Source organism: Musa acuminata, chromosome BXJ2-4 (assembly GCF_036884655.1).
Source record: "Musa acuminata AAA Group cultivar baxijiao chromosome BXJ2-4, Cavendish_Baxijiao_AAA, whole genome shotgun sequence".
In the NCBI taxonomy this organism is placed as follows: Eukaryota; Viridiplantae; Streptophyta; class Magnoliopsida; order Zingiberales; family Musaceae; genus Musa; species Musa acuminata.
Window position 1 is genome coordinate 43,297,212 of NC_088341.1, and position 23,449 is coordinate 43,320,660.

At 39.1% G+C, this 23,449-nt stretch overlaps 2 protein-coding genes across 4 annotated transcripts; one reads left to right on the plus strand and one right to left on the minus strand.

The window, feature by feature from the left end:
* Window positions 1–2,193, plus strand: LOC103982673 (tubulin beta-7 chain). Its single transcript, XM_009399661.3, has 3 exons — window positions 1–877; window positions 969–1,238; window positions 1,311–2,193. Exons 1-3 carry the CDS (start codon window positions 484–486, stop codon window positions 1,982–1,984), a joined length of 1,338 nt encoding a protein of 445 aa, XP_009397936.2. The 5' UTR covers window positions 1–483; the 3' UTR covers window positions 1,985–2,193.
* A 460-nt stretch (window positions 2,194–2,653) lies between these two features.
* LOC103982672 (mediator of RNA polymerase II transcription subunit 12) lies at window positions 2,654–23,434 on the minus strand. Of its 3 annotated transcripts, none has more exons than XM_009399660.3 (13): window positions 23,206–23,434; window positions 21,962–22,670; window positions 20,402–20,461; window positions 19,977–20,082; window positions 18,897–18,968; window positions 15,277–15,330; window positions 15,039–15,146; window positions 14,369–14,518; window positions 13,925–14,266; window positions 11,513–13,833; window positions 8,470–11,049; window positions 4,738–5,047; window positions 2,654–3,370 (listed from the first exon to the last, which is right to left on the minus strand). In XM_009399660.3, the coding sequence occupies exons 2-13, from the start codon at window positions 22,090–22,092 to the stop codon at window positions 2,939–2,941; spliced, it is 6,666 nt and encodes a 2,221-aa protein (XP_009397935.2). In that variant the 5' UTR covers window positions 22,093–22,670; window positions 23,206–23,434; the 3' UTR covers window positions 2,654–2,938. The 3 variants fall into 3 exon arrangements, with proteins under 3 accessions (XP_009397935.2, XP_064962429.1, XP_064962428.1); XM_065106357.1 differs by lacking the exon at window positions 23,206–23,434 and having other exon boundaries at window positions 2,758–3,370; window positions 21,962–22,115; window positions 22,423–22,562; XM_065106356.1 differs by lacking the exon at window positions 23,206–23,434 and having other exon boundaries at window positions 2,758–3,370; window positions 21,962–22,115; window positions 22,394–22,534.
* Window positions 23,435–23,449: the final 15 nt, after the last annotated feature.

The following is a 23,449-nucleotide window of genomic DNA, read 5'->3' on the forward strand; positions in this document are numbered from 1 at the left end:
CCACCAAATATATTTTGCAGGTATAACATGCCACACTGTGTACTCTTGGCTTATATCAAATCCTAGTAGTTGTACACTTTGTTGCATCACAATGATCATTTCATGGCCAAAGGAATACATTAGGATTGAGCTAAATTTGCATTTAAACTCAATCCAACCCCACATCCAGCCATTTTCCACTTCTCTGTCTACCGTCCATTTGTTCCTCCCTCCCTAATAATATCCCCCAATCAACTTGTCCTCCCCCATCTACAAAAGCTCACAGCCATCTCAGAGCTGCTTGCAAGCTTTCATTGCCCCTCCCCTTGGTTCTCTCCCCACCTCTCTCTATCTATCTATCTCTGTACCCTTCTTCTCCATCCCTTAATCCCCACATTCCCTTCTTATATATCAGTCTCTTCCATTTCCTTCATCAATCTTTCCTATTCTTCGTACGTCGATTCTTCTGCTCCATATCAGGCATCAGCTTCGAGATCAACAACCATGAGGGAGATCCTGCACGTCCAAGCCGGCCAATGCGGGAACCAGATAGGCGGCAAGTTCTGGGAGGTGGTGTCCGACGAGCACGGCATCGACCCCAAGGGTGACTACGTGGGCGACTCCCGCCTGCAGCTGGAGCGGGTGAACGTGTACTATAACGAGGCCAGCGGCGGCAGGTACGTGCCGCGGGCGGTGCTCATGGATCTGGAGCCGGGAACCATGGACGCGCTGCGCACCGGGCCTTACGGCCAGCTCTTCCGCCCCGACAACTTCGTCTTCGGCCAGAATGGGGCCGGCAACAACTGGGCCAAGGGGCACTATACCGAGGGCGCCGAGCTCATCGACGCGGTCCTTGACGTGGTCCGTAAGGAGGCCGAGAACTGCGACTGCCTCCAAGGTATGTATACAGACACATAGCAACGATTCGATTGCCACGTACGTGGATTCCGATGTTGGCATGGTGGTGGTGGTGGTGGTTGTGGTGATAGGGTTTCAGGTTTGCCACTCGCTGGGAGGAGGGACGGGGTCGGGGATGGGGACGCTCCTGATATCCAAGATCCGGGAGGAGTACCCGGACCGGATGATGCTGACGTTCTCAGTGTTCCCGTCGCCCAAGGTGTCGGACACGGTTGTGGAGCCGTACAACGCGACGCTGTCGGTGCATCAGCTGGTGGAGAACGCCGACGAATGCATGGTGCTCGACAACGAGGCTCTCTATGACATCTGCTTCCGGACGCTCAAGCTCACCAACCCCAGCTGTAAGTGTTAGCCTCACCCCAAGCAAGTCCTCCGGTGCTTAGAAATGATGCTGGTTGTACATGTGTACGCAGTTGGGGACCTGAATCACCTCATCTCCACCACCATGAGCGGGGTGACGTGCTGCCTCCGCTTCCCGGGGCAGCTCAACTCCGACCTGCGTAAGCTGGCCGTCAACCTCATCCCCTTCCCCCGCCTGCACTTCTTCATGGTGGGCTTCACGCCGCTGACGTCGCGCGGGTCGCAGCAGTACCGGGCGCTCACCATCCCGGAGCTCACCCAGCAGATGTGGGATGCCAAGAACATGATGTGCGCCGCCGACCCACGCCACGGCCGCTACCTCACCGCCTCCGCCATGTTCCGCGGCAAGATGAGCACCAAGGAGGTGGACGAGCAGATGATCGCGGTGCAGAACAAGAACACCTCCTACTTCGTGGAGTGGATCCCCAACAACGTCAAGTCCAGCGTGTGCGACATCCCTCCCACCGGCCTCTCCATGTCCGCCACCTTCATGGGCAACTCCACCTCCATCCAGGAAATGTTCAAGCGCGTGTCGGAGCAATTCACCGTCATGTTTCGCCGCAAGGCTTTCCTGCACTGGTACACCGGGGAAGGCATGGACGAGATGGAGTTCACCGAGGCCGAGAGCAACATGAACGACCTCGTGTCCGAGTACCAGCAGTACCAGGACGCCATGGCCGACGATGAGGAGGAGGAAGAGTACGGCGACGAGGCCGAGGAGAATTAGATACAATCGATCGCATGCGGCTTCCTCATCTTTATTTCTTGCAGTGTGTGATGGCCTTTGTTGCTCTCTTTTTGTCGTCAATCTCTCTGCGCGTTGATTATTGCCCATATATAAGTATAAATTGTATGGCTTCTATTAAGGATGCAATAATCTGATGTTACATTTTGTTTGCAATTTGTGATCATTAATAATATATTATTAATAGTTCACTATGCTGTTCGATTTGGGTGGCGAACTCTGATTGATGTGAAACGTCACCGAATACTAATGCTCATGGATAGCCGAACACTCACGGTAGCTCAACATCTTTTCATCTGTCCATGGCCTTCATGCCTTGAGATCGACTGCCCACACTACACTAATTCATATACGCTTCCCCAAAGAACATTCCTTCATTGTTTATGCAGTAAGACTTATTTCAGATTCAGAAACCATTTGTATAGTTTCTTGTGCATCAGAATCGTCAGCTGCACTACAATGTTTCAAGAGCTTGATATCCATCTATATGATATACCAATCCTCTTTCCGTTTTGTGTCATCCACTGATAACATCCATGCAACTTAAGAAATCAAGATTCGTCCAGTGATTTTGCCCAGAGCCTCTGAGATGGAGATGCAGATGCAGAACCATTTCTTCCTTGTGAAAATATGGTATCGAGAGTCCCACAGTTCCTAAGACATTTTACTCATCTCATTGATGAAAAAATAAATATCACATATATATACAGCAAAACAGCAACATGGCAGTTTGGGGGTGTTTGACATAAGAGAGGGACCTGCCAATGGCATGACAGCCAATTTCTTTTCTGATACAATTCCAAAACAAAAAGTCAGGAGCTGGGAGATCTTGCCCAAGCAAAAGATAATATAGCCCATTGCATTTGTGTGAAAATGCAACTCACATGATCGCTCCTGTGGCTGCCAATGTTCCATGGTCAAAATAATTGTACAAGGTCAGCTATCCTCGTCGAGGGCCCCAATGTAGGTGAGGTCTGTTCTCTGCACCCTTACGGTACCCTTGAGCCAGCTGCAAGCCTTGAGATTGGAATGGTCACCACTTGTGCCACCCATGTTGCTGCCACTACTCATGGAAGGAGCAGAACTTGTGCCGTCTTCCAGCAGTGTCCATAGGTCGATTTCCATATCCAGGTCTTGCGAAGCCAAACTCTTGCTTCTGCCGGATGAGCTATTAGAAGCCCGAGAAGGAATGATTCTTTGGTGAGGACCTGGACTTGGTGTGCTGGGCTGCAGCGATGTGAGTGCTGCTGAGGATAACGTCGGGAGGTGGCAAGGAGCAGAAATTGGACGAGAAGGTACAAGCAATGGCATGGCGGCTTGGATACGGCGTCGGATTGTTGCAGGCAACTCCATGCGATCCAAGACATTCTGAAAGAATTAAAGCATGACATTGACATAAATGACTATACGATAAAACTACTCATCAACACGCATCAGATGAATGAGCTATCATTTCCATTGACAAGAAAAGAAAGATATCCATGTCAATAATTGGTTTTATTAGTGAAGAAAATTCAACATAATACATGCCTCTTGATACCCCAGTTACAAAGAAACAATAACAGGGGCACACAGCATGATATTCTGAAAGTCAAACATACCCAACATCCACAAAGAAATTAAAAAAATAAAACCAATGTATATTATACAGAAGAAAGTTATAAAACTATACAAACAAAAAAAAAATCTATATCGTTGAATAGCTAACAGGTAGGCCAAAACTTATTATGACAATGCACTACATGAGGCCTGACTACCAAAGTCAAGCAACCTCCCTATGACCTGCTACATGAACTGTTTGTACTTCATAAACCCAAGCCAGGTAACCATCATGCCAACTGATGACAAAAACTGAGGCTAATTATATATTACCCTCTGTAACTAGCAATCTTTAGCAACCTGATCCCTATACTTTCAAAAGTTACATTAAAACTTACGAAAGTGAAACATTTAATATCGTTGCTCCAACAAAACCGCTCTTCTTGATTTTTAACCCTGTGAAATTATCTTTTTAACCCTATATAGGTAACTCAATGTTTTATTTTCGTAAGTATAGGGATCCCAATATAACTTCTGAAAATATAAGAACCATAATGCTAAGAATAGTTAATTACAGAGATAATATATAATTAGCCCCAAAAACTATGAAATTCTCAATGAACAAACAAAAACACACGTCCACAAAGAAGGGGGAACACAAGACACATTTAATTCAATTGATTTGATTGGAGTAAAAATTGCAAAAGAAAAGAAGAAATTAAATTCCCTGACATAACATAAGCATAAACCAGTGAGAAGTCTTCAGAGCCTAGGAACTCATAAATCCAGAGCCATACAAGAAGTTCAAAATATATTTGTATCGGTTTATAAGCTCCAAGTGTCATGGGAACCATACAAATATAGATATTTTCTTTCCATGTAACTAGTAATTGTTGTCAACAATTGTACTTTGTTACTTCAGTAATTACAAGGACTAATATCTGTTTGTAAGAAAATCTTATTGACAACATCATTAATACATAATCTGATGAGAATATCTTATTTAAATCCCCAATAGCAAGAGAAATACAAGTGAAATTACGATAACTACAGATTCGCTAAACAGATTAAGCATATAGTTCAGAATGGTATAGTCATAAATATTCTGCATATTTGTAAAACTAGGAATTGCTATAATTTATTAAATTAGCAAACATTTTTCTCCATAATAATCAAATGTATCATCAAGAACTAACCTGCAAACTCTCTGCCACTTCACGATCAAATGGAGAAAAATCTCGAAGAGATTTGTGTGCTGACTTAGAGACGGGCTTGGGCTTCAGCCAACTTGGCTTATAGCTGCTCAGCAAACCATGCAGAACGGCCAAAAGTCTATCAAACAGACTATCACTAGAATGATTCAACAAGGGAACTTCACTAGAAGACTCAAACTCTCTTTTGGAAGGATCCACATGTATCGGTGAAATGCATAGGTCTGCATCCTCATATATCAAACGTGTGCCAAGTAATCGAAGTATAATAGGAGCAAGCATTTGTCTCATGTTCCTACAAAAAGTTGAAGAAAGATCCATCAGGCTATATATAAAGACAATAGTTGCTCAAAAACCTCAAATTAGAAAATAAGCAGTTGAAAGATTGTCATTGCTTAAACGAAAGAGAGAAATTAATGGATAGACAATGTGCTTTAATAATGTATGCCATGTCCGCAGACATAAGATATATAATGATACAAATAAGACCGCAAAACTGCAGGTCAATTTGAGCCCAATCTCAGCTTTGCTACTGCAAGTAAGCCCAATCTCGGGTGGTTGGAAATGAGCAAGCCGAAAACGAAACCACATAGATAAAACATGTTGATACTAAAAACCCAATCTCAAAACATTTTTCTTCCCCAAACTTAAACACTTTGGTCAGGCTTGAGTTGAACTTGCCAGATCATATGTCCAAGTCAGGTTTGATCAACAGATGATGTCTATTAGCATGGGTTAACCCAATTTTGTCTTATGATTGAAGCCAAATTTACAAAGCATACAATGAGTCAGCTAGTATAGATCAGGATGTGAGCAGTGAAAAATGGATGGTCACTAATTCCTTGATGTGAGGCGAGATATAGAAGAATGAAAATTCCTTTGGTCTAACAATTTACAAATCTTGAAAAAGTTACAATGAGCCCAAAAGGATGGATCTTAAAATCGCATGGCCCATTATATACCTAAAATTTTCCACTTAGTCAAGTTTATCTTCACTTAATGCATCAAAGTAGAAAACAGCCAACACAGCCTTCTCAGTAAACAGATTTAACTATGGATCTCTGATATGGATGCAAAATATCAATGCGTTTGACCCAATGTACACGGTTCTAGAAACCATTGTTCTAAAATAGGCTACATAGCCCTTGGTCATGTACCTATCCTGTAACCAATGGTTTAAAATGCCACATTGGACTGCTCGGTATGTCCACTATACATATTCAAACCAGGCCCACTGCAGCTCAACTCAGGTTTCAGCAGGCTCTTACTGTTTTATAATATTTTCTTGGTTCAATCTGAGCAATATGAAGTATCATGCGGACCAAAACATACCAATCGATGCTGGATCGTGTAACATTCAATATTCCTCCCTTCTATATTTATAATATTTAAACATTTAAATAGTTATTCAAGTGTAGTCTAATTTACTACAAGCTGCAAAAACAACTAGACTCAAAAAATTAAGCTCGCACAAGCATATACATATGAAAAACAATTTAAAATCAGGTAACTGATAATGAACATATTGTGCATGTAAATGTGTTCCCATATCATAAGGTAATATATGTCTTCTTATTGTACATAGCCTATCCATGCTAAGAGGTTTACTGACGAAAGCTAGCATAGGTGTTCAAGTGATCACCAGTGACAAAACTGCACAGCCACAAACATACATGAATAGATGCCACCAGAGACCACATAGGAACATAAGTTGCAGCAAGAGAGCACATTAATCCAAAATACGGCACATGTTGAGAAACTGAGGATATACCAATAACTTATACATGAGACTTAATCTGTCTAAATGGATGCTTGGCATTTTAGTAGTTACATCATAATATTTTATACATAATACATACATACATGCACACACACACACACACACACACACACACACACACATATATATATATATATATATATATATATATAGAGAGAGAGAGAGAGAGAGAGAGTAGGTTGGACAATATATGTGTAGATTCAGTGATGGATTCTTATATGTGGGATTTAATGAACAGAACTCTGGACGAATTAGTCAAAAACCCTGGTCATACAATTGTAGGTTCTCATATTGGGACAATTAGATACAAATGCAAGAAGCTTGTAGAACTCTGTTTTTCAGTCTATAGGCATTTTAAAAGGTTGGCACATTTTGAATGGACCATATATGTAAAATAAGGAAGCTTCACATGAGACAAAGTGTGGACTACATGCAATTGGTAGTCGGAAACCCGGGGACCCACTAGCAGGGACCTGCTCATAAAGCAGCTGCCTGCATAACCTATTGCACAGGCTCAAACCTTTATAGTTCATATTTAGCCCAGATTTATTAGTCATTATCTTCGTTCTTTAGTCTCACAATGTGTGGTTCAATTCAGTGACTACACACACACACACACACACACACAGCCTAACTATGTTGTGTGTTCACTGTTGGCTCAAATTCTACATACACAAAACCCAACCCATGAGAAATTGAATAATCAAATTAAAAAACATGGTGGTTGTAGTTAAACAGGATCTAGCCATGTGCAACCATGGTGTTTAAACTTCTTAATAATGTGTTAGATACTCGATCAAAAGACCTCTTTATAATATATTAGATACCCAATAATCGAATAACATAAGAAAAGATTTAGCTCGATCACAAGCATTCTCTTCCTCGACCTTCTGACAATTTAGGTTCAAATTTAAGCTGTGATGGGAGCAATAACAGAGAAGACGAATCGAAACTCGAGCAACAACTAAAACATACCAAGCAGGCTGTCTCTTTCTTTTTCCATCACACAATATCCACTTGCTACCATCTTTGTGCTCTCTAATTTCTCGATGTGCCATGTTCTTTAGAAAGAGAGTTCAAATCATGAGACAATCTAATGTCGTGGCTGCACTCTGTCTTATAGAGAACTTAATTTGAAGGTTGTATCCTCTTTTGCTTATTGACTTGGCATTTGGTAATAGTTACTGATAAGATATTTTGACCCTGAACAGAGGATTGTAGTGCCAATCAGCATGTGGCACGGATCAAAATTTATTGTGCCAATAAAAAATGTGTTCACCATTCAGTGTTGGAGGTATGGATGTGCTAAGTGACCCTTGTAAAAAATATGGCCCTGTAACTAGGCTCTGTCTCATATAGTCGTTGCCACCTATGATCAATTAACCAGTGGCAGTATTTTAGCCTGATTGTAATCCAAATCTATAAATCACTCTAACAGACTTTAGAGAATCCAAACAAAAACCAGTGATGCACTATTGAATAGGCCATCATGATCCCATGTAGGACAATAGCTAATATTAGCAGAAAATGAATCATTAATTAGCAGCTGATGAGATGAAGGAAACTCATTTTATTAAGCAGATAAGTTTCTAATTCTACAAACAATTTAATATCATAGTTGTGTTCTCAAAGAATTTCTTAACAGAACAATATATCTTGGAGACTAAAGAAACTAGACTACATTGACACAAAATATTATCAACAGGCAATATCATATGTATCTATACCGTTCTAATTACTGAGACGACTACACTACACCACCTATCATCATATGGTAATCATCAATATAATGAAATTGCCAAAACTAGTCATTAAATACAAAAGACAATAACAATAATAAATTAATCAACCAAACTTTTTTTTTTAACCAAACCTGTTGCTGAATAAGAATAAACTGAGAAATGAATGTAAACAGATTTTTGGACATTGGTAGTTACCTATCCTCATAAATAATAGGAAGCAATCTCAATAGAAATTGCAAACGGAGGCACAATGAAGTTTTTAAAGCGGCAGCAGAAGGTGGGGCAGAATCAGTTGGTCGCCTACCAAGGACAGGGCTTCCACCTCGGATTACTTTACGACTGCTTCCTTTGTTTGAAGAAGCTTCAGGATTCACACTAGATTTACAACCATTGGATGTTACTGTATTAATTTGTTGATCAATAGCTCCCATCTGCTTGATCAACTCAGAGGTAAATAAATTGCGCAACTCATTGGAACTTCGATCTATACATGGCAATATTAGTTCTGCAAGAGCTTTCTCGGTTATGTACTGCTGACTAGAACTGCAACCTTCAGCATCCATACTATGGATCACTTTGGAAGATTTCCTAACATCAATGCTCTCATCCACAACCTCCCCTTCTTCGACACAAATGGCTTCGAATTTTCTCTTCTCACCTCTATTAGAGGCTAAATCAGATAGTGAACTTGGCCAACCCCACGGTTTCCAAAACCGTGCTTTAGTTGGGAAGCCTTTCCTCTGAGCAACCGATACAAGTTGTTGCCTTATAGATTTGCGTCCGAGAAGAACATCTGGACCAGCTAAAATCCATTTTGTATCCATAACCAATGATTCTTGAAGTAATTTTCCAAGCAGGTGCACAACTTCCGAATAAAGAGGAGCAGCTTCAGGCCTGGCAAGTATCCTTGTCAGAATAATTTCAGTGAATTTCTTTTCACTTTCAGATAGTGCGAAATTTTCAGCGCTAGGAGATAAGGATCGAATTGCCTCAACAAAGGGCATGTTGTGAGTTTCAATTTTTTCAATAAGAGCTTGCTCATTCAGAAGTAACCTCAACTCTAACCATTGCCAATGGAATTTTGCAGGTTGCAGGGTATCCAAAACGTGTATGAGCTTATCCAAAAGGCTTGCCTCAGTTTCAGCATATGATCTAGGTTCAGCAGGACCTGCAACCCATGATCCATCTTCACGTGCAACTGTAAATGCTGGCATTTTGCCATCAATAAGTGCATTCAGAAACAGCCTTGCACGGAGTGGAACGAATGCCATTGTTTTCAAATGTTTATCTGGATTATGTAATTCAAGCATTGCGGCAAACTCAGAATCACCAGAATCATTGGTCAGAAGATCATAAAAACCATGGGTATTTTGAAAAAACACTTCTCGAAATGGCTTGTGCCTAATAGCATCACCAATGGCCGTTGAAAAACATTGATATAGTAGGATGTCCTCACGGGATGCAATATTGCTATTGAGAATATATGACCTCCAAATGACCATTGCAAAGATCGAATATGCCGGAGGAAAAACCAAACTGAGTGGAAGCAGTTGTTGCATTCTTAAAAGACCTAAAATATATGATTCACCAAGCATCTCTGCAACTAGTCCATCAAAAACTGTCCTGCAGTTCCCAACCAGAAGCCGAAACCAATGCACATAAACCTCAATGCAATAATCAAGCTTCATCATGCCAATAGTACGGGAGATGCCATTTGAACTAGATCTTGCACTTCGTATAAACTGCAGAACATCCAAGCCTTCCTTTAATCTAAAGGCGGTGATCATCCTGTCTAGGCTGCTAACTCCTCGAACAATAGCCCCAAGAACTAGCGCAGATATAGCTGCTGCAGCTTTAGCAGCCTTTCCAACGATGAGTTTTGTAGAATTGTTCAGAAGCTCATTGGAATGGTTTTGATATATTTCGTTAGTTTCAGGTGATAACTGGAATTGATTTCGATGGGCTTTTCCAGGAGCACAGGTTGTCGAAATAGCTGAAGAAGCTTCAGCAGCCAATGCTATCTCAAATACACGGTTCAGACGATCACCAAGAGCATCTTTTAGCAAGCAGAGAGAGGCTATATGAATCTGCAAGATGTGCCTTACACAATTCAGTGAATTTATTGAGGATGGAAAGGCTTGATAATTACTGCTTGTTGTGAAATCAGGCAATTTTACAACAGCTAGTCCTATGCTACCAATGATTGCAGACACAGCAGAAGCCACAACACTGGGATCTCCTTCTATACTTGCACCACCAATTTGCCTGATGCATTCCACAAGGCCACAAACGATATCATGAGCTATTTGGTAAACGTCATCCCATTTTTCAGGGGAATGGATTCTGGAAGTAGGAGCTGCAAATAGTTTTCTTTCCTTTCCATAAAAGTAGTGCACAGCTTCCTCAACATGTCGCTGCACTAATTCCTTCATGTTTGTGCCAATTCTAGACATCCTTCCGTTCATCCTCTGACGAATGTGTTCATCAGCATCTGTAATTCCTGCTGAGACTCCTGGAGAAAACATAAATTCACCATCCACCGACCGTCCAGTGTCAAGTTCTGCAAGCATCCTTTGATCACATGTAGCTCGAAAGGATTTTTCCCACTTTGACACATTTGTCACATCTCTATATTTCTTTAATAAGTTGCGAGCATAGGCAAAAGCAACTGACCCATAGGGCCTTCCATTTGATGTTATCGTGGCCAAACTTCGATGAATTGAAGCAGTCAAGGCTTCAGGTAAAAGATCTGCAGCTCGAAGCACATTCTCATACCTGAATCAGGCAAATTTTTCATGCAAAGAAAAGCAAAAAATTAAAAATAAGTAATAAGTATAAGCTCAAACATAAAAATTTGGAGTCGACTTACAAGATAATGGTACAATAATATCAACACAACCAACCCATAAAAATGATGTACCATAATATCAACATAACCAATCCATAAAACCCAATGCACAGTGAACATAATAATATATGGTCATATAAAGAAACTATAGATACTGAAACATTATCAACTATCATGGAAATTTGGTTTTCACTATCATCCATAGATCACACAAAGCAAACAAGATAGGATAACACAGTCAGAAAAAAGATACAATTAACAGAAAAAAATTTAAAAAGAGTATAACTCAACTTTATACTACTTAATGATCAAACTACAACAAATTTCAACAAGGGGCAAAAGAATATAAAAAAAACTCAGAAGCAAACAAATCACCAACAAAGGACATACCTTTGAAGGGAAGAAAATAGAAATGCTTCCCCAACCTGGCAGACTTGGAATTCTCTACTTTTGGGAAATACGGCATTCCTTACACCCTGCACAACAATGCTTGGTCCACAAAGTACTTTGGGTATCAACCATATCAAGAACTTTATTGCTGAAATGAAGTCACCAGAAATATCCAATACATAAAGAATGAATAAAATTTCATCTTCGCCTAGCTTCCACCTTGCAGCATTTCTGTCATCAGGCTGTGGTACAGAATAAACATCAGTACAGTTGCTCACTTTCGAAGCAGCTTTTTCATTTCCTTCAACAAGTTGCCTAATCGATTTTAACAACCAGATTGAGATGGATCTCCTCTCAAGCAATCTTAGTTGCTTCAAAGCCTTACCAATATCACTTTGGTTTCCTGATATCATCCGGTTGGCCTCCTTAGGTACTTCGCTATCAGTAACAGGTCTGTGGTGGGGACAACTCACCTTGTTATCACATACATGGCTGGTAGATGCCCCCTGGCTACTCTCAATCCTTGCAGCTGCTAACTGAGCTAGAGACTGTGTTTTCCGCACAGTCTTCTGCCTACCTCTCGAAGCAGGTTTAGCTGGTTTAAGTGGCAGTTCAACCTTGAAGGATTCTTGAGACTTAGATCCCTTCTTCACCCACCAAGTATCTTCATCATCTGAATGACTCGAGGAAAACCCTTCTGGAGCAGAGCTCCTATCATCAACTAGCTTTTGCCACTTCCCTTTTCTACATTCCTCACAGCCAGGTGTCTCCTCTGTCAAATCAACTTTGCTTTCTAAAGAGCCTGGTGTTCTTTTTGAAATTCCTTGAGAATCATCAGGACATGTTTCCATTGGCATGGCAAAAGGAAGAGAAAAACGCAAAAAACGAGAAATTAAAACCTTCAGCTGTGTAATTTGATCCTTTGTTTTAGCATGACCAGGAGATGAAGAATCTATATATTTTTGCATAGAAAAAACTGAACAAACATCACCTCTACTGCTTGACTGATTGGATTTACCACCCAGAAGTCCACGAAGTAAGAGCCGACGCTCATTTGAGTACGCATGGACAAATTCATATAACAAATGGACTTCTGTAGTTCTTGCTTCTTCTAGAACATCAAATAAACATGATCCAGGCAGCTGCTGCAGAATTCTTCGATGCCTTCTTTGCCTTTCCATATCTAACAAGCTCTCATTTTTATCCATAATTCCACTAGCAATTAGCTGCCTTACATAAGCATGTGGAAAGAAAATGCCATTCCTTATTGTTTCCACTAGGAAAATTTCCACACACCTGAAACTTCCCGCTTTCCCTATCTCATGCTGGTCTAGCCAACACACAACAATGTCGTGCAGTGGACCAGGACCTTGAAAGATCTCTCTTTTATTCTTCCTATCATGCAAGCTCCTTGAATTATTTCTAGGAACAGAAACATTTTCTACTACTGCGCCATCCAACAAAGTATCATTATCAGAGCTAGTTTTTCCACTTGTACCAAACAGCAAGATATTTCCATCACTAGACTGAGTTAAGCTAAGCAAATCTTCCATCTTAAGCTTTAAAAGCAATACTGCAAAATATATTTGTGAAAAATCTTTCCTTCCAGTCAATTTGAGATCATTAGGCAAGGAAGTACGGAAATTTCGATAATCACAAGTAGCCCACTCACAAAGAAAAAATATGGAGCAAATAAGAGACAAACCAATAGTCCCAATCCACTTCAAGGATGACCTCAGACATGGACTGATTTCTGCAAACCACCGCTCTTCGACGGCCACATCAGACAAATCTTCAAAGAGAGAATTATAAGCAATCATTACATTTCCTGTTATCAAAGCTCTATCCAAGGCCAGTAAAACCTTAGCAGCACCATGAGCTTGAAGGCTAGGGTTTACAATGTTTGAGAGATTGGAAGCACGTTTCTGGATAGAGGAAACAACATACCCGCACGACAAGTAACGAAGATAAGCATCTCGTGTATCAAACTGCACATTATCTACACACTCAGGTAACTTCAAAAATGTGTTTCTATAGCGTAAATCAGGAACAACATTGGATGACAGAGGAAAGCAATCTAAGGCAACAAAAGTATCAGGCACAGCAACTATCAAATACCGGACAACCCCAACCATTGCATCCACAAGGGATAACTTTTGAGAAGTATCCACCGAACTCAAAATACTGGAAGAAGGATCCTGTACTTTTTGAACAAAGAGGTCCATAAACATGCGTACGTAGGTCTGTGAGAGTGCAACACTCTCAATCATGTCAACCAGAAGAGGCAAAAGCAACTCAAAAGCCTCTGGTGATTCCTTCTCCTGAACGAATAGATTAAACAAGTATAAATTTGAGCCACTTCAATATCTATTGTTGTTTCAATTGTTTTGCCCAAACAAGGAGTTCAATTACCTGAAGTTGATTGAAAATCATCTCTATGATGGGAGAGGGAAGAAGTAAGCCTTCTGCAAGATGCCACTGTACAAGGTGACACATATACCACCACTTGAAGTCCAGAGAAGGCTCCTCATCAGGAGTAGACGAGGAAGAGTCATTTTTCTGTGGTGTTAGATAAGGTACAACCATAGTACTTTGTGATGACTGATTCTTGTTAGGTGTAGGAATATTAGAACCATCTTTTGGAAAAATTTCATCCAAGAGCTGCTGCAAGTACTCAACGACATCTTTAGACAACAAGTCAGATCGAGCAAATTGTGCTTTGTCTGATGGAACACTCGTTGAGGCTGGTCGAACCTGAAAAAGATATCTCAATGATATGAATATGGGCACTGAAAATGGCAGCACGGCAAACAACATAACCTATATATATATTTATGTCTTAGAATAGTTATCAACCTGGTTAAGATAGTTAACTTTGATAAACCATGCTGCTCTTATTAATGGAACATTATGGCGGATAAGAACTTCAAAGAGCGCTTTCCGTCTGTAACCATGTGGGACATGTTCTGCCAAGGACCGCAACTGTTTATTCTGTTGCGACAAAGCCTGCTTACAAAATGTGGGAGGTCAGAACTATTATATCCAATAAAGGAAAATACACAAAAGATGCTTAAAAATGAATGATGAGAAGTGAAAAATGTACAGAAATAAAGTAGCATGTAAGACAGCAACTAATCATCAGGGAGCATAAAATGTCAACTTCAGATAATAACTAACACAAAGATATCTATATCTAATATCAGTATGATTAAAAACATATATTATCCCAGACTCAATTAAGTAAAAGGAAAAAGCCTACATTTCATTGTCAGGATGTTGGCAAACGAAAGGAACAACCTAATTCATACATCAAACAAAACCAACAACCAATACATCTAGGTGCTTTAGTGTGCTAGGATCATGAGAAATGAACAAACACCCTATAATTATGCTTATGTTCTCTGAAATCAAAACTTAAAACCTGTATTGAATGATTAATTTGGCACAAATAAGTTAAAAAGGCACAAAATTCAACAAAATGAACAATAGTAACAAGAATAATGCAGTATCAACAATCATCATAAACCTCAATCCATCTCCTGCGTGCATCTTCATTACATGGCTTTTGCTCAGGAAAGACACCAGCTTTAGTTAACAGTTGCCCAGAAAGAGGCACTCCATAAGCCTGGCCAGCCTGTTGTAAAATCAGAAAAACAAGGAAGGCTTAACAGTGTACTGCAGAATACAGCTTGACCTGCAAGTAAATAGCAACTGAAACAACAGCCATTACATCAGTATCATGTAAGAAAAACATAAGCAATTACCTTACGCTTCTGAGCACGAGATTCATTGATAACCCTCAGGCGCTTTCGTAATGCCTTCAAAGAAGCAAGAGTACCGTCAGTTTAAAACACATCTTTGACCAAGAGCATGGGCACAATTGTCATATACTACTTTAAAATAAGCAATAGAAACAAGTCAAAAGTACCCCTTCTTGGATTAAAGACAAGGCAGAAATCCACTGCCAAAGACATGAATTTAAGTTTCTGAGTCCCTGACCATGACAGAACATGCCTCATTTGATGAGAAACTGAGGTCCATGTACATTGTATTAATGATAAAAAACAATTGAAACAAAAGAGCTCTGAGATGTTCAGGAGCAATGTACCCGCTTACTCTGACACATTTCAAAGTGGAACAATGTGAAATCACTGTTCTCAGCATCAAGAGCCACCAGCTATTCTATCACTTGTTACCAATAAAAACAAAAAAGCAACAACCCTAGCAAATATAACATATCAGAGAGAAGTATAATATCAAATCTAGTAGAAGATTGTTCCACTCCTCTACTTCTAAATGACTAAAAAATAAGGCTCTAATTTCTACTTTCTAGAAACTTTGCAGATCGCAGCTTCTCACAATTGCCTGGCACTGAGCATCAAAAGGACAACTTGTCAACATTTTGTATGGGTCACATAATTGATCTTTATCTCAATATTATTCTAGCAAATGTTTTTCTTATTTAATTATACATCCATTGATCTTTTCCTCAATTGTTTGTATACATGATAGCAATCCCTATTGTGTAACAGGGATGAGTGAGAGTGAAAGAGGGGAAGGGGAGAGGGAGAGGCTTTTATAAGACCAAAAAAGCCACCAACAGCCAAATAGAGGGGAGAGGGAGGGGCTTTTATAAACCCAAAATTGACCATTGGGGGCTGGTGTGCATCGAATTCACATCGGTACGGTCAAATTGATCAATAATCATCAGCCGCATATACTTGAGGTGTACCGACTAGTTCTTATTAGTTATTACCTTCCTTGCATACCGACCGAAACAAGTTGGTTGGTCAACTGCCAGATCGATACGCATACTACCTATTTCATACTGTTTTGAGTGGTACGGCAATCTATGACTTCAAACAAGTTCTCATAAAATAAAGTCGTGTTTTAAATTTTAGGACTAACCACATTGGTTCTTTTAAGTTTGTCTATGTATTAGTATGTTAAAAGCTTGTAACTTAAGTAAAACCTTCATTCTATTGTATGTTTTTTTTATCACAGACGCCACTCAAATTCATTATTTATGTATTAGTCCCTCAGTGTTGGCTACTTATATAACTTGTAGGTCCATTTTTCCCTATAACCTGGTTATGTATATTCCAGAAGAAAACAAAGCGACATGTTTATTTAACTAAAGAATTTGTCTTTCTGACTCACCAATTTTGACACCTCTCTTATGTAAAACAGAGATATATAATATAATATAATAAGTCCACAAGAAATTGTTGTGTAGTGTTAGTGTATGCTCCTGTTATATTAATTATATAATTAATACATGCAGAAATATTTGTTGCATTGACAAATTAATAATATAAATTATTAGAACCGCCTTACCTATGTTATTCAATTATAACACCAATGGTGCCATTATATTTCATATATACATTAGTATTCCAAAATGAAAAATAATTAATTATTTGACATTTTAATCCCTATGATTTTTTATTTGCATTAATGCATTTGTATATACGTGCCATCTAATATATGCATCGGTCACACATACATAGGTATATCTAGAATCTGTGTACACACATGCATATATACGTATATATACATGCATGCACAAGAAATGTTCATAAAATATAACTGCCATATGTAGGCATAATTAATATACAATAGTTACTATATATCAGCATATATAACACATTTTTTAGTGACTCAATTATATAGAACTAATGACTACATATTTTGACCAAAAGTACTGAAGACATATAGGCACCGCCCTACGATAGTCTCATCTTCCCTTCCTCAACATAGCTCCATGTATCAACACTACACCTCCACTAGATAACCACAGAGCCACCATGGATCCATTGGGAGAGACAGGTAGCCAAAGAATGTAAGCCTTTTTTGCTTTCTTTTACTCTTATTCCAAATTTGTGCCTCCAGTATACCAATGTTAGTGAGGCACATAAACATGGTTCACCTTACCGATCCATACCGATATACCGACCAGTTGTCGGTATGGTACATACCGAACTATACTAAGTCATACCGAGCATACAGACACACGATACATGGGGGCATACCGATATACGATGCCATACCAATCCTTTGTCGGACCGCTACATACCACCCATATCGAGCGGTATGTAGCGATACGACGAACCTTCCACATAAATGCTAAGAAAGGACATAACATACGCAGACAGCCTAGACCATTTAAGATAATCCTTAACTAAGATACATGAAGAGGTGAACCAACATGAAAATCAACCTACGGTGAAGCTCCATGCAAAATACCTCCCCATTACTCCCAAACAATTTAATTCTCACAAAAACAGCATAAGAGGACCACATAGTCATGAGGAAACCTTTCTTGTGGTTTTGACAATAGAAATAAAATGGCAAGGACACCCCTTCAACTACCAACAAAGCATCATGTTAACATTGTAGACCAAGTTAACTGATATGTGATACAGCTGAACAGAATCAATATGAGGGACTGGCTAAAGAATTTGTTCCTGAAATTTCAACTTACAAGTAACAAACCATTAAGGGAATCAAATCTGAGCAATATATTATAGACAAAAAAACTGGTCACTGCATATACAAAAGAACTGGAATTGGATTCACAACTATGTCCAGATTCCCTGGTAGTTTATACAAGGTTTTTCAAGTAATAACCATCTCTGGTGCACTAGACTGATGTAAAATAGTTTAACTAGATAAACTGGGGAGTGCTTCCACATCACTTTGTCGAAATCCCAGTCAAACCCCAAAACATTTAGAAAAGGTAAAATAAAATTTGGAGACGATTTCCTATATTCTTTAAACTACAGTAGGTGGGCAGGTACTAAAAAAAATGATACTGTCAGAAGTGGCTGGTTGGTATTAGGAAAGTCGCTTGACCATCAATGGGTTAAGTGTCAACTAGGTGTTTAACAAAGAGGGTATAACAAGGATTTCCCATACAAGTTTACCTGAACTGATACAAAGTCATGCTTAAGTACAAGAAACAGAATCCCAAATGTAGTTAGCTGTAGGTTGAATTATTATAGGATGACTTAGTCAATAGGCTTGTACTTGGTAGTCTAAAATTTGATACTAGCTTTTAAAGAATATGAGCACTGCTGCAAAATATTGATGACACCAGATATTGATTAGTTACTCCATATACCACAGATATAGACAATGTGCAATTGGCTAAAACCAAGCCATCCGCCCACTCACAGCTTACCTTAAGCACTCTAAAAAATTAAGCATATACATCATTGGAATAGAAAGAGGATTTACAAAAGTGATCTGGGTCACAGAGTGATCTGGAACATCAGACAAAGAACAGTATTTTATAAAGCCAACAGTTATAAACCAAATACCATTCATCATGGAAATCACATGTATCACAAGTTAAAATTATATCAAATAATTATATCTTCACCTCTTTAAACTTTAAGATGTGCTCAAATTTTGAGAAACTGAGACCTTGAGTTAATGCAATTTCCCGGGCTTCCTGACACATTAAGAGACACAAAATATTATTCCATAAATCATCAAAATGATGTCCCTAATGTTAGCTCAACAATAATTAGAAGAATGGATTATGTATATGTCCTAAAGAACTCAATATAAACAGGAAGGACATATGTAAAGTAAATTCAAAATTGGAACCAAATTGACTTAGCAAATGAATCAAGATCAGATATGGAATGAAGGTCATATACCTAAGAATTCAGTTAAAATTGCACAAAAATAAATCAATATTTAAAGTGGAAACTCGAACTAGCGTTAGCATATCCTGAACATAAAACACAGAAAAGCTTTCAAGTGTGTTAAGTATATGGAGTCTCCAGTTACATTCTTCGCAATAAATAGAGAGTAAATATGTAAAGTCGATGAAACCTTGTTATAGTTTTCTTCTAAACATTTACAAAAGCCTTAGCGACCATTGTGCATAAAGCATAAAGGGTTCCAACCCATATACACATTAAAAAAAAGGACTAAGAAATGCTCTGAAACAAACTCATTCTCACATTAAAAAAATTATGCGCAGTTGGAGTGCTCATAAGCAAAACTTGTAGAAATTTACGAGCAAATGCCTATGTCTCAAGAGCACTTAAGATTAGAAAATCTGAGACAAATAATACAAGAACTAAGAAGCCATCTAAGGACATCCATCTTGCATAAGAACAGCGTTTTGTATTCAAACAACATAATCTTACCTCTCCTCAAGAATTAAGATAAACAAAGGAGTCAACCCCCTACAACCTGACTTCAGTCAAGCCCAAAAACTAGAAAAATAAACAAAGATAAAAAGATAAAATCACACCCCCTCGCCAAAAGCATTTCCAAATTACCCTAGATGTCAAATAGCATAAAGGTCCCATTGACTGCATGAGTTCCCTATATAATAAGTACAAAGGTAAAACAGTGTAACAATTAAGAAAAACAAGAATATAATAATAAGCAAATATAAGGAAATTGCTAAAGGAGCAAATAAACAAGATGATGAGAAACACACCTCAATTCCTTCAACAGTCTCCTTGTATCCAGACTGTAGATATTCTCTAGTTAGTGTCTCTTCAGGACAGTTGGGGGTTTGGGGGTAGAAGTCAGGAGGCCCAAGTCTAGGAAACATAAGATAGTATTAAAAATGTAATGCAACTACACATCAATTGTAAAGGAAAATGATATGAGGACACCAGGCATAGAAGTTATATGTAGAAACGTCTAGGAAAGACCCTGAATGTTGATAATAGCTTTCTTTTGTTGTTAGCATGTTAGCAGCTAAGGAACCCAAAAAGAGTTGAGGCTTTCAATGGAGCTAAGAGGCACATATTCATGTGAATATGCAGGACTTTATACAGCAAACACGAAAAAAGGAAAAGCACTAGACCACCCCAACAAACAAAACACTTTGACTTCAGCTGAGAGCACAAAATTTACCGGCTGTTAAGAGGTTCTTTATCACACTTCAGCTTGTAAGATGGTACCTGGGACTGTCGCCTAAAAATGGAAATAAAGAAACAAATAAATAAGCAGATGAAGAAAATAGGATAAATTAGCTGAAAGGCAGAAACCAACTTCTTTAATTAAAAACAATAAAAAATATCTGTAACTATTAATCGCAATCAACTAGGTAGCAGATACTAAATGGGCTTGCATCAAGCTATGAAGCATAGATGCAGATCCAAGATACCATACAACAAGACACAGTCATGAGCACAGATCAAAACTCAGAAAAGATAGAACACAAGACGGCATGGATACATCAAAAACAAAAATCTAGGTATATAAATATTATATCAAGATTGGCAATTTCAATACGTAATATATAAACATTAAATACTACGGATGATGATCAACAATTTACTCTGTGCTAGAATAGATAGGTAATAAATATAATTCATGATGAATAATGTTTTACTAGCATCTCTAATCTCTTTATTAGAAACATTACTTTTAGTAGCATATATGTCAAACATATCAAGAAGGCAAGAAGATCATATGAGTAAGTGTAATCACATCAAGTAAATGTCATATTTAAATACATGAGAGGAGAGTATAAGGTGCAAATAATAAGATAAGAAAAAGGATGAAGATGACAGAGTGTTAATAGTGAGAACCTAGATGACCAATAAAATGAAATCTTAATTATGTAACAAAAAAGCATTTCTGATAGGTAAACATCATTAGGCTCAGGTTATTCACACAACCTTTCAACAATTTTCAATTCCTAGAAGCCAACAATGAGATAATTAATCATAATTAATAAATAATAATAATGATCAACAGTAGGCACAAGTACAAAAATAAACTTGAATTTATTTAAAAGACCGCACAAGGTACTTTCCATGAATTAATATGACCAATAGAATATGCAAGAAACATCCTCAAATGTGTGGTTGCTGTAATTACTTTAATCATGATTGATCGATTGATCATATTTGTAATTCACTTTGAAGTGTAAAAATTTGGCTGACATACAGATGTATATGATCATCATGGAAGTTTTCGTGCACTAGGGAAATTCCCATTACTAGGCTACCAGAGACTGCAGTAACAAGGTCTTGATTAGAAGCTTCACGGGGAATAGGAACCAAAACATCAAAATGCTCATGATCACAAATATGTTTTTTCACAAATGCAAGTGGATATTAATTACCGAACATTCTGGGAGAGCTTGTCTCCAACATGCAACAAAACAAAATTATATCAGTTAGCAGCAGCCTTCTTTTACCCATTTTCCATGATTTTTGTAATTTTCTTTCATGTAAACTCCATTATATTGGTGTTGAACACTCAAGAAGACAAATATTTCATCTAAAAGAGACCACCTAGAAAAATTTTTATTTGCAAATGAAAATATCACCTACGAAGACCGCTTGTGAAAACTATATAACATCTGTTAACTGAAATACATATAGTATACCAGAGAGACTGAAATAGTGGCTTTTATATAATAAACAAAGCACCTAACTGGGAACACACAAAAAAATTATTAACCTTGAATTTAAGGAAAAGTTGGATGCTGAATAAGATGATTCAACCCTAGCATTCTCTCTTGAAGATGCCCCACCAACAGCACTGTTACTAACTCCACCACCACAGCTGGCAGCAGAATATCGCTGCTGCATTTCTCCTCACGGTCACCGGCATACTGCATCCAACATCACTGCAGACATGAGAAACGCATACCACAATCCACTTCGGAGTGTTACCACAGTTATGTCTACCGATGAGTCATCTAGCTGGAGCTTGATACATTGTAGCAAAACATGCTCAAATGAGTGATTCCGTATTTCAGATTGACATTATATTGACTGGGATGTCATTTAGGGAACCTAATTTCCCTATTTTATGGAGTTCTCGGTCGTAGTCACTCTCTGGATCGATTAGGAAGAAACCCACTGTCAAAATGCTTATTGTCTAGTCTACCTTGTCCACAAGATCATGACAGAGCACACCTTGCTTACAGCATCTGATTGCATTCACCAACAAATTACAGTTAGGACATTCTGTCTCTCTTCCATCCAAGCATAAGAAACTAAATGAGCCCACAGTGAGCGAACTGTGGAATATATATCACACAGAAGGAAGTCACTGTAGCACTACAGCCAACAGCAGTCAAGCTACCAAATGCATCCCACAAACTTTAACCGTTGAAGCGAAGAGGACATCTTCTTTCGCAAAGGTGACGGCTTTCTGCAGATCACTGCAAGATATATAAACCAACTGCCATTTAATGAGTGCACTACTGGCATATTCATAGTTTCGATAGCAAAAAGATCCATCTTTAGCTGAATCCTAAGTTCCCGAAAAATGACAAATAAAACACAACAGCAAGCAAGCTAAATGTTTGCGATCAGCGCTACGAGGCGAATTGATCACCTTAAAACCTAGTTCAACAAAAAAAGTATATATGAGCCAACCATGATTCCAGAAAAGTCGCATCCAACCAAGAACCCACGTCAAACAAACCTTCCAAGAAAAGCAAGAATCACAAGCGAAAAGAAGAATAACCGCCGAACCCATCGACCCAACAGGCAGAAAAGGAGCGTCACGAGCAAACTCCAAAACCAGCTGAAACAAACCCACTCCGATTCCTCCAAACCCGGACCCCAGATCCGGAACTCCCCTCGACTAACCCCCCAGATCAAAGCAAGACCGACCCAGGGTTTAAGCGCCCCCGGGACCCTCCCAGAAAAAGACCCCACGACGAGAAAGGAAAGATTTGAAGAAAATCTCACCCGACTGCACACCCCGGAGTTAGGGTTCCAACCCGCCCTCGCCTGGAAGCAAACCATCCAAGATCCGGAGCTAGGGTTCCGCCCCCAAATCTCCAAATCCCTAGAACAACCAACGAATTCAATAACCGATACGAAATCTTCGATACAGAGGAGGGTCTGATAGAGAGAGAGAGGGAGGGCGCGATCCTCAGGAAGAAAACAGCGGGAGAGCGAGAGAAGGGGGCGGGGAGAAGAAGGGGGTAGA